At 33.0% G+C, this 11343-nt stretch overlaps 2 protein-coding genes across 4 annotated transcripts; one reads left to right on the forward strand and one right to left on the reverse strand.

Moving 5' to 3' along the window:
* Positions 1–1185: 1185 nt before the first annotated feature.
* Positions 1186–2640, reverse strand: LOC147068418 (uncharacterized). Of its 3 annotated transcripts, none has more exons than XM_085952217.1 (4): positions 2483–2624; positions 1909–2020; positions 1671–1814; positions 1186–1457 (listed from the first exon to the last, which is right to left on the reverse strand). In XM_085952217.1, exons 1-4 carry the CDS (start codon positions 2491–2493, stop codon positions 1410–1412), a joined length of 315 nt encoding a protein of 104 aa, XP_085808343.1. In that variant the 5' UTR covers positions 2494–2624; the 3' UTR covers positions 1186–1409. The 3 variants fall into 3 exon arrangements, 2 of the variants coding, with proteins under 2 accessions (XP_085808343.1, XP_085808342.1); XM_085952216.1 differs by having other exon boundaries at positions 1903–2020; XR_015071312.1 differs by lacking the exon at positions 1909–2020 and having other exon boundaries at positions 2483–2640.
* Positions 2641–4045: 1405 nt separating this feature from the next.
* Positions 4046–11343, forward strand: vimar (visceral mesodermal armadillo-repeats). The gene is made up of 7 exons (XM_085952215.1): positions 4046–4235; positions 4340–5107; positions 5892–6038; positions 6594–6776; positions 8442–8657; positions 9536–9696; positions 10719–11343. The coding sequence occupies exons 1-7, from the start codon at positions 4229–4231 to the stop codon at positions 11208–11210; spliced, it is 1974 nt and encodes a 657-aa protein (XP_085808341.1). The 5' UTR covers positions 4046–4228; the 3' UTR covers positions 11211–11343.

Below are 11343 nucleotides of genomic sequence, written 5' to 3' on the forward strand. Positions count from 1 at the left end.
ATTAAGTGTGATAATATAATATACAAGGATGAATAAGGCGTGGGCGAGGGCCAAGGTCCATTTTATGATTCCTCTATTGATGTACCTATTTTTATTAAGAAAAATGTTTGCCGTAGAATGGGGTGAATACTGAAAAGACCCTTTTTAAAATTTTTATTTTTCTGCTACACATTATTGGGACAAACATGAATGACTTAAAACCTGTTTCTATGGACATAATCATACCCTAAAATATTTTTCAACTACCATTTATTATCAAACAGCCAATTTTGTGTGATGTCTCTTTCTATCCAGCGTTGGGGTGATTATAGACATGGCGGGTGGATAGAATCGAATAATGGTAATTTCCTAATGTTAAAAATGTAATTAAGTACCTATTGTACATTACAAATTTATGTAGGTACATTTAAGTATGTAAATCAAAATCAAAAATATAAATTTAAATGTTATACAACACAGTATCATGTAAGTATTTAAAAAAACATATACTTACATAAACATCTATTTATCCAAGAATTGTTTGATACTTGAATCTGTATTTTATTTACCATATTCGATGGATGTATGTGGTGTATTTTGTAAAATATTTGGTACGTATTTATTATTTAACTAAGCGTATTTAATTTGCTACGTGACCTGTAGCTCTTTTATAATCACAAATTATTGTTGAATGTTCCGAAAATGAGTTTATGTGCCGAAACAGCTGTCAAGGTAAATGACTCAGTTAAAGTAGAATTAACAAAAATAACTATATTTCAAAACCATTATAATCCATCTACCATGTAAACACCATTTCAAGTAATAAAGAAATAAAAAGTCACCTAATTAAATAATATTATACTAGAAAAAATATACTATCTATATACCCACTTAATTTTCATTTAAAGTTGTAAAACGCCCGGTTACTAAATAGAGGAAGGACAGAGTCTTCTGGCACGACCGAATCACATTGGAACGGTGTTATTGTCATTTGAAAGTAACAATACTGACACCTAAATGAGTCGCCTGCACTGCCAGAATCATCTGAACCCTGTCTACCTATCTATGTACAATTTATTGTTATTTTTTTTCATATTTGTCCATTTTATTACAATATCGTGTTACTTTTAAAGCTCATTGTAATTCTAATAATTATATAAATATTTTTCTTGTATTCTGTGCAAAAATGATTATTAAAACTTTCTTAACCTAAACCAAGTATTTTTTATTGAATGATCCTGCAAAAATATTCAAGTACAGTTAAGTGACATATTTTGTTTCGGTGTATAAGCCATAAATAAATATACATAAATTATATTTAATATATACATGTATACTGTATGTATAGCCACGGTTGGTCTTGCACTTGTTGCTGTAGCTATGCGATCTGGTGTGGTCCATTATCCAAAAACACTCAATCACATCCCTGGTCAAACAGCGGGCAGCCGTGTAGTGAGTCTGGCTGGCCTATGGTGGCACTAGAATGATTTCAATATACACAGTCTGTTAATTTGAATATGTTTTCGACTGAAAGTTGTAAAAATATTAGAAATCAGGATTTAAATAATTAAAAAACTGTTTTATGCAAAATTTTGATTCCTTTGAAGTACCTATACAAAATACGGATGAATATAAACCAAACAAAAATATTTGTTACTGGTACTGCCATAGTAAAGTAAAGTTTAACATACTTCCCTAATAGAACAAAATTCCCAATTCTTGTCGTTCTGTAGATGTTTCATTTCAGTTTTTACCAACGATCCATTAAATATGAATTGGTCATAAACACTCAAAGGAAATCTGGCACTCACTGCCAGAATGTCCATGTCAGATACCTGCATAAAAATAAATGTCATGTTATGATATTATACGTAATGAATATGAATGTATCAGAAACAACATAGATTTTATTACGAATTTTACATTTACAGAAAATTTCCTGCGCTCATTTTTGAAAGTCTCCAAGTATGACGGGTATATTTGCACATGGGTGCAGTTAATGCACCCAATGATTTTCGGGAAACCTGCCCTTTCTTGAAGTCTGAAATTAAAAAATATTTTTACCGACACAAAATAATATTCCCGTTAAATTCTTATTGAGTAGGTAATTTACTTGTGTCTATGCGCAGTTACTCTAGTTACATGACATGTACATTGTAATATTGTATAAATTGATCAGAGGGTATCAACACAACACTAAAGACTGTCAGCGCTGTATGGCGACTGTATGTAAGTATTACTAAGCACTGCTATTATACGAGTAGCATCGGACACGTTTCCTATGCATCTGCTTACTGATGCCTGGCTCATTGCGCAGAAGACTTGGCCTACCCGTTTTTGGTACGCTCCCTCTGCGTAGAAACGCAAAATAGTCAAAACCTACAATTCAAATAACGGAGACATGTTATTTCAATAGCATATTACCTTCAAATCCTGTTAACCCTTCATGGTAAATGCTTATTTATAATATGTGCAGTTATGAAACTGAGTAAATCTATCTTACCTATGAGCCATGGCAATCTTGCCCTGTCATAAAGTAAGGTTATATTAAATGTCGATGTAATTTGTCGCACGCCATCTCATTATATCTTCAGCGTGTAATAAGCATTCAGAAGACGTGTACATTTTGTCAACACACAACTGTCACTTTGACATTCGTATATGTATTTAGTCTATGGCTGCATCCAATGCTGCCACCTTGTTTCAGATAATTAAAATACACTTTACGCAAAGTGGGTAAAAGTTGTAGCAATTCTGAAAGCGCTATAGTGTACGTATATTTTTCATATTTAATTCATAAAAATTATAGAATATTTGGCGTAAAATATTAATATTATTTACAATTTTAAATCTGGCGCGTAAATAAAATTATTTAGTTTATGGCTGCGTCACTGACGCTTTGGTGTGGGGCCAAACGCGAAATTCGCATCAAATCCAAGCGGTAGCGACAGCGACAGCGAGGGCGTTGCGAATTCGCTGCGAATATTCGCTTTGGTTTGGGGAAGGCTTTATATAGGTACATAGACCTAGCCTATCTAGCTCAGATGGTCAAGTCATTTTTTCCACGAGATAGAGTAATAATTTTGGGGATTTCATGAACCGGAACCTTGTTGTATTTATGCTATTAATTAATACTTATATTTAATAAACTATTTTCTTTTATTCGACAAATAAGACTCAAGATTTGAGAATGTAACTTTCTATTTATTATTATGTAGGTATGTTCTATATTACCTATATTGGTAATATCTGATCATTTATTTTATAGGTAATTTATAAAGTTGACCGTTTGAGGGAATATAAAATTCTAAGGTAGGTAGGTATCTAATCATTGATAATAATAGCAAATAATAATATGCTCAATTATTTATCTGTGTACAAAAAATCCCACGATGCCCACAGTGGCCGAGTGGTTTATATATTATAATGGTTTATATCATGGTTTCTGGGTCTCGCAAATTCACAGGTTGGTTTTCAATGTGTGTTTAGCCCAGAGTATGTACCGAATAGGTTGAGCAAGGGTTTACTGTTTATTTCGCGTGACATCAAAAATTTGTTAATATAGCCTTAGGAGGCCCATAATGATCTTAGGATCGGATACTCAAAAAACCATGAATATAGGTAAATAGGTACCTATAATATAGGGATGTATAAAAAATAGGTATACCTACTTTTCAATGCTTTTAGTAAATAAGTAGAGGAATGATCAACGACATGAGAAAATGAAGATAAATTAGTAGAATCAAAGCTCACGCGAAGAAAGAAGAGCAAAGCTTATCTCAAAAGACTTCAAAGTCAAATTCGAATAATAAGAACAGATTAATATAGAAATGCGAAAGCCAGTCGCCATAGTAGACCAAGACTTCGGTGATAGTGTATCGGTTTATCGTTTACCCCATACTTATTTCTCCAGCCCACATCTAGAATGGTACTGTAATCTTACAACCACAGTTCCCATTATTTATGTGTTCTTTGGTGAATGGTGAAACCATAGACAAGTACCTAAATAAAATGATAGAATAAATTCGATTTCATTTTTTGAAATTAGGGTTTTTAAAAAATGTTTACTGACAACTCTGCAAACGAACTGTCATAGCATAGCATTCATAGCTGTCATATTCTTTCGTCGTCGTTTTATTTAATGTGATGCGATCGGTAGATATTTTGGGATGTAGCATTTAATAGTACCACAAAGATAATTCATTTAACATATTGTCAAAATTTAAGAGAAAATTTATATTCGGAAAAAATGGAAGGTATGTACCTAATATTCCGTACATTTTCATAAAGAACATGCCTTTTGAATCATCGTGCCGATGATTCATTTTTATTAAATTTACCAAAATTATTTCGGTTTTAGGAGATAAAGTATGCGCTGCAGAGCTGAAGGAAATAGTTACTCAACATCAAAGTACTGAGAATCATGACACAATCAAGGGGATACTTCAGAGGGTCATATCTCAAGAGCCAGTTGCATTGGATATTGCCGACTCCATAACCATACTCTTGCAAAGTGACAGTATTGAAATACGATGTTTATCAGCAACAGCTATTGCTGAACTATCCAAATGTGAGGCGAATCGTGCCACATACTCGAAAAGTGATATAATAAAAAGCTTAATGCAATTTATTAACGAGCCCATTGACTCAAATAATGCCGAGTTGATGAAGCAGACATGTCGCGCTTTAGGAAATATCTGTTGCGATTGCTCTGCTGGTCTTGAAGTGATTTCGCAGTCTGAAAAGATATCACTGGTCATTGAACTTATTCCAAAGACCCTGGAGTGTTCGGAAGAACTGAAAGAAAGATGTGCTCAAGTGAGACCGTACGCCTGTAAAGTATTATTGAATTATTTACTCGGCGGGGTTGATTATATCAAACCTACGCTTGAATTTGGTCTGACAAAACGTATTCATGAAGTGCTCACATATGAATATAATCGTAAAGGCGTAGATGAAGATTGTTTGAATACAGCACTTGTTATATTAAGTGTTCTAACTGATGAAATACCATCAATTGTTTTTGAAAACGAACTTAATCTTTTGGTGGTAAAAATACTAAGGGGTACATCAGATATGGAGACTTCGGAGTTATGTTTGGTCCATTTGCACACACAAGCTCAACATGGTAAATAGCGATTTTTAAAGAATTTTAATTGTAATTTTGACATAATAATATTAAGGTTTCTTTTCACAGGGTAAATTCTGGAATATTTGTATCAGATATATAGTTAATAAGTTAGCAGACAACATTGAATATTTGTCATATTATGAAGTATCTATTTGCAAACACCGATGTCCATGTATGATTAAAATCTAACAAAAAATATGTACATAATCCATGTGTAATATCACACAATACTCAGCCAATGTAAAATAGAACGACCTCGATGGGCGAGTGGCGTACGCATCGGCTTATAATGTCTAATGTCATGGATCCCAGGTTCGAATCCTGTGTCTGGAAAATACGCAATTTTCAATTTGTGTTTGGAGAGAATATGGATCTATTAGGGTGAGCAAACATTCGTTCGTAAAAACAAAAATCTGTTAATACAAACCTCCACTCTGTGAAGGCCCATAATATGATCCTATCAAGATGGAATATGGTTAGAAAACAGAAGATACAAATAGGTGTCAACGTGTATAATTTTTTTTGCATATATTTATTGCGATAAAGGGTTTATTGACTAATAAAATGGGCATATTGTTCTAATTTGAGGATACAATTCAATGGAAAAAATAAGACAACGTCAATATCAACCACTTATGCTTAAAACGCGAAAATGTCATTTATCACGATTGAATTGTGGCCATGTCGGATTTTGAAAATGCATTATGTGTGAATTTATTCAGTTCTTTTGTTTTTGATGTAATGATAGCTCATAAAATGTATTGTTTACTTATTTTTTAAGACTCAGTCAAAATTGTATTGGCGAATGATGGAGTGGTTCAATTGTTATGGAGTTTGCTGCAAGAACACCGATCGCTTGTGGTTGACGAAGAAACTCGCCGTTTGATGAAACTCGCTTGTGACCTGATTGTTCTTATTCTAACTGGGGGTAAATATGTAGTATTTTTTGTAATATCATCACTATCCTTTACATTGATAAAATAATAAAAATAAAACGTCAGTACGCCACTGTCACATTCAATTTACGAGATAACTCTGTTTATGAGAATACCCCAATTCAACTATGGCACTATATTCATTCCAAGAGTAAATATTCGCTGATATTTATTTTTTGTTATCTTTGGACTGTTCTGGTGATGGGTTGATGAAACAGCTGGCAACATCTATACCTAAAAAAATGTAGAATTCTAGTGGCACCAGTGAGAGTATGGTATGTACACAGATATCATTTTTTTCAGCAAGAAGTAGGTGGGGCTAATTTGTAAATATCTATGGTTGTTATCGTAGACAGCGTTAACATCGTCCCTGTCGTATGGGTCTCTCTTTTCTTCGAATCTAATTTACAATATGGTACATTCGTGCCATAACATTTGTTAAAAAAAACAATTATAACAGAGTTCTACTACGCCAATCCCATTACTGCAATTATAATAGATGACTTCTATAGCAGTTAGTTTTATGTAATTTTATTTCCATTGTTCAGATGAGCCCATGCATATGCTTTATGGTGACGGGAATGGTGAGGTTTATCTGGCCATGATCGAGTGGCTGGGGTCGGATGACGTAGAGCTGGTCACCACCGCAGTGTTGGCCGTAGGAAATTTTGCTCGTACCGACACACAATGTGTGCACATGATGGATTCTGGAGTTTTCACCAAACTGCTGTGTAAGTTTTTAATTATCTCAATGATATTTCTTAAATATTCATATTTCATTCGCTGGATCCCTTTTGCAGATTTATAATTTTAGAATTACAGCCCATAGTGAGTACACACGGACTAGAAATTGTTATCGATTGTGATACAAACCGACACACTGAAACAACGAAAACAACACTGCCATCGCCAGAATTTTATTTTCATAAAATCTCTTTTTGCAAACGCACAGTTGTGTTTTTCTGGTTGGTAGAGTGTTTTACATCTCGGAGCATGAATAAAATTAACATCAAACTGAAATCCATACCTACTTTATATGGAATAAAGAAAATCAAGCACCGATTCCAACATAATTAAATTAATACTGAAAGATTTATCTAAGTATATTAAATAAATTAATTTATTTTTTTGTGTTATAAACTGATTAAAAATCTATTTGTGCTCATGAATTGTTTTGAGTACCTCATATCTACCTATATACAAGAGGAAAACTACAGTAAATTCATATTGAAGAACATGACATTCAAATTAATGTTTTTTCACACATTAAAAATCTGCTATTTTTTAGTGTTAAGATTTAATGTACCTACTTTTTTTCTAATATATATTTTTGTTGTGTTCTTTCTGGTTTTAAAATATTTTTTAGTTTTTTTAATACCTAAAATTTTCACCAAATTTGGACGTACTGTAGTTTACATCTCAAATACAGATAGTATATTCATTTGTTATTGATGGCAAGATTAATCATATTCATACATTCGTAATGCATATTATACATATTATCAGGAGCTGTTTGTGATCATAAAAACTATGACAATGTATTTATTGATAATACAACCAGTTTCTAATTTGTCTTCTGTTTTTAAAGATTAAATGGGTTCTTTAATAAATTGAAGCTGATAAATATCTATGAGGTAATATTGTTTAGAATGTGTTAGCAAGGGTTATTATGTGACATAGTTAAAATTATTTTTTGGTAAGGTAGTTAGGGAAAAATTTACAAAGAAATTAATAAATTTGTTATTTCAAATTGCTCTCTGGTAAAAGTAGCAAATTGTCATTTACAATAACAATTGGCTTCGTACTCTCGAAATTATCAGATTTATTCATGGTTATAGATGGGTGAATAATGGCAAATTTTATGACGAAATAGTGCAATAATATATTTAGGGTCGAAACTGTCTCTAGTACTTTTGAAAAAACATTTGGGGCTAGAAAAATTGGTGGTATTTACTAGAATAGTTTTGTTTCCATATAACTTTGTAAGAATATATTATTTAATTCTAATTCTTTTTGATTGATTAGGGAAATACTAATGGAACAGCCCCTGTACTACATAAAGAGGAGTTTAGACGGTTAACTAATTGTAATGATTATAATACCTCAATACTTAAATATGATAAACTACCATTGATAGTCACTGATAGTCACCTTGTGTATAGAATAGACTCACTGAAAGTAATAGCCCACATTTGTTTATTTATTAAACAAACGTATCTATGCACCAATTGTAACTAATTCTGGTTGTTGTATTGTATTTGCCTTGGTTTTAATTAAGTGGGGTTGATTTTTAAAAATTAGTAATCCTTCACAGGTTTAATAATGTAATTTTACCAGAATGTTTTGGTTTCTTCGATTGAAAATTGTTTCATCTTTTTTTTTTTTAATCCTTTTAGCTATTCTGTCGGCTCACAAAGTATGTGAAGACGATATCAGATTACAGCATGCCATTTTGAGCGCCCTGAGAAATCTTGTAATTCCGCAAAGAAACAAGCCCCTAGCCGTCGAAAATGGCATATTACCGGTGTTAATAGAAATATTGCCCAACGTCTCCCAATATCATGTCGTGTTTAGGCTATTGGCTACTCTGAGAATGTTGGTCGATGGTCAAGGTAAATAGATATTTTTTCTTGTCTCATTTGTTATTAATATGTTTTGTAATAACTGTAAAAACATCATTCTTTTCACCCGTTTTGCAGTGTAGACATTATCACACTTTACGTTAACTATAAACAGCAGTGGCGAAGGGTGGAGGTAGGCTGATAAGATCCGACAGATATAGTGCACACTAAACTTTCCCAGTCATACTTATTTGTTTCCATTGAACTAAGTGTGCAGACACTGTTGGTTAGTTTTTAAAAATCCATTAAACTCTGCCTAAACCAAACCATAATAGTTTTTGTATGTTTTGGCGATCCGCCAAAAATAGTGCACACTTTTTCAGTCATACTTATTTGTTTTCGTGGAATTAAGAATACATATTACAGCTGATGGTGTAAGTTAGTTTTTTAAAATTCATTATGCCCTGGATCACCACCAAACCATAATAAATAAAAAATATTCTTCTATCTATAGAATATCCAAAATTATGAATGCATAATTTTAGATTTTGTATGGATAGATGCATAGTTTTTGACTATTATCTATTATGGCTTGGTTTACGCAGAGTTTAATTGAATTTTCAAAACTAACCTACATAATCTACACATTGTAGCTTAGTTAAATAAAAACAAATACGTATGACTGAGAAAGTTTAGTGTGCACTATTTATGTCGAATCTTAACAGCCTACCTCCACCCTTCGCCACTGATAAACAGTGGTATTTTTACACTGTTTTTTTAAGTCGATACCAATTTCGGTTGTCTTGACAACGGTGTTACAAAAGTCTGCCCAGGCTAAATAAAATTGATTCTTAGTAATGTTTTAGAAAAATCGGATTACATTTTAATATTTCACAGTAATATGGAAGATGTCATGTGAATTTGTTTAGAATCTGTTGCGGAGCAGTTGGTATCATCAGGTGTCCTGACGAAGGTGTGCCATTGGGGGACACGGGCAGAGCACGCGGGTGCAGCGGGTGAAGCCCCACGGCTCATTGCTTGGATAATACGACAGCTCCATACAGCTGCTGCCTTGCAAAGCATCATTCAGGTAATATATTATGTACATTAGGTCTAGGATGATTTGTCATTGGGATAACTCAGCTTTTGCCGTCAACCACAAAAGAAATGAAAACTGAACGTTTAGTTCTTTTAATTGGCTATTAAAATTATTTGTATTAGTTTTGTTTATGTTTTTAACTAGTGTACAGGTGCAAATAATCATATGGAAAGAAAACGTTTTGTTTAAAAAGAAAAAAAAACATAAAAGTATACAGTGGAATAGGTAAGACATCAATCCACGCAACAGTTTCTTTTCTGGCTCGGTGTATGGGTGAAACTCCTTTGTGGAAGGCATACATGGTGCATGAATACACTACACACTCCATGGTCTGAATCGCACCACACTAGACAAGTGAGGGCTCTTTCAATTCCCAATTACGATTGTTCTGCACTAGAGCATGCAGGAATCTTAGTTTGGATTACTCTTGTTAATTTGGTCGAGCCTAGTTTACTAAATGCTAAGAATATAATTATATATTATAGCCCTATATTATAGGCTATTATAGTTCCTAGTGAAAACCAGGTTGCAATAGCCTGTTGGCGCAACTGAAGGTTGGTCAGTCTTGAGTAACTCTTCCTTTACAACTAACTTATGGCGATAGGCATTATGCGAATTAGGCTAACAAAAGATGAAAAAATAAATTGAGATAACTTGATCATTACATTTTCATAATCCATCATAATTCCAAAATGGCATCTACCACTTTTGGTCAACTTAAAAAATATCAAATTATATGGTATAAATCCACCAGTATTAGTTGTCCGCTGAGTGAGGGCGCCATTTATGCTAACATTTGACATATAATTCAATACTTTTTACAATGTGATGAGCTTAGTTCTAAATTCGAACACCTGACGATTTATGATAGTATATCATTAGTGAATAGATCTAAGCTATGTTTGTTGTTGAAAAATATTGTTATTTAATCACTGAGTAAAAACATTTGTTTAGACTTGAAATTTTCATAAGAAAACCTAACAACATGTGTGTAACTCTTATTTTTTTCATAGGTGGAAGGATGCATCAATTGCCTTGTCAGTATGCTGGTAGCAACTCACGCCATTATGCAGAACGAAGCTATAATGTCTCTCACTATTCTGTGCATCACTAACTTTCCTCAAGAAAATGCGATTGAAGAAGAAATTAAGAAACTAGACAATGTGAATCTACAAGACAGCGAAGATGCTTCTCCGACGAGTGTCTCATCCCAAGAGCAAACCTCTGACAGACTCACAGATGAACTCATAAAAGCCGAAATAGGGAAACAACTGAATACGCTCATCGAAGCGTATATTTCTAAAATGCAACCGGAGATTATTGAGAACTTTTCAAAATTCTTGTCCATACTTATCCAAAGAGAAGCTCTGAGAAGGCACTTGCGATCAAATGATATTCATGTGTCTTTAGAAGCATTTGTCAAATCAAATAGTCCCAATCTTCAAGAGAGTGCAAAATTATCTATAGAACACATTATTAGTGAGATTAGTAATACAAATACTTAATTGCCTATTTTATTATTAAAATATATATTATATTAGGGGAAGGTCTGTAGCTTAGGGCCACTTTATTCGATTAACTATTATTCGTCTTATTTTGATATTGAAAGAAATGATACTAAAATAGTCTTACACCTAC

Source organism: Rhyacophila brunnea, unplaced genomic scaffold, assembly GCF_057557595.1.
Source record: "Rhyacophila brunnea isolate RB1 unplaced genomic scaffold, BYU_Rbru_1.0 scaffold_3, whole genome shotgun sequence".
NCBI classification, from domain to species: domain Eukaryota; kingdom Metazoa; phylum Arthropoda; class Insecta; order Trichoptera; family Rhyacophilidae; genus Rhyacophila; species Rhyacophila brunnea.

Excerpts from the sequence above, each read along its gene's own strand:
- LOC147068418 (XM_085952216.1), bottom strand. Across the intron at positions 1,815-1,902 it reads GCAGGAAATTTTCTGTAAAT|GTATCTGACATGGACATTCT; the intron begins GTAAAATTCGTA and ends ATTTTTATGCAG. Across the intron at positions 1,458-1,670 it reads AATTTTGTTCTATTAGGGAA|TGCCACCATAGGCCAGCCAG; the intron begins GTATGTTAAACT and ends AAATCATTCTAG.
- vimar (XM_085952215.1), top strand. Across the intron at positions 5,108-5,891 it reads GCACACACAAGCTCAACATG|ACTCAGTCAAAATTGTATTG; the intron begins GTAAATAGCGAT and ends TTATTTTTTAAG. Across the intron at positions 8,658-9,535 it reads AATGTTGGTCGATGGTCAAG|AATCTGTTGCGGAGCAGTTG; the intron begins GTAAATAGATAT and ends GAATTTGTTTAG.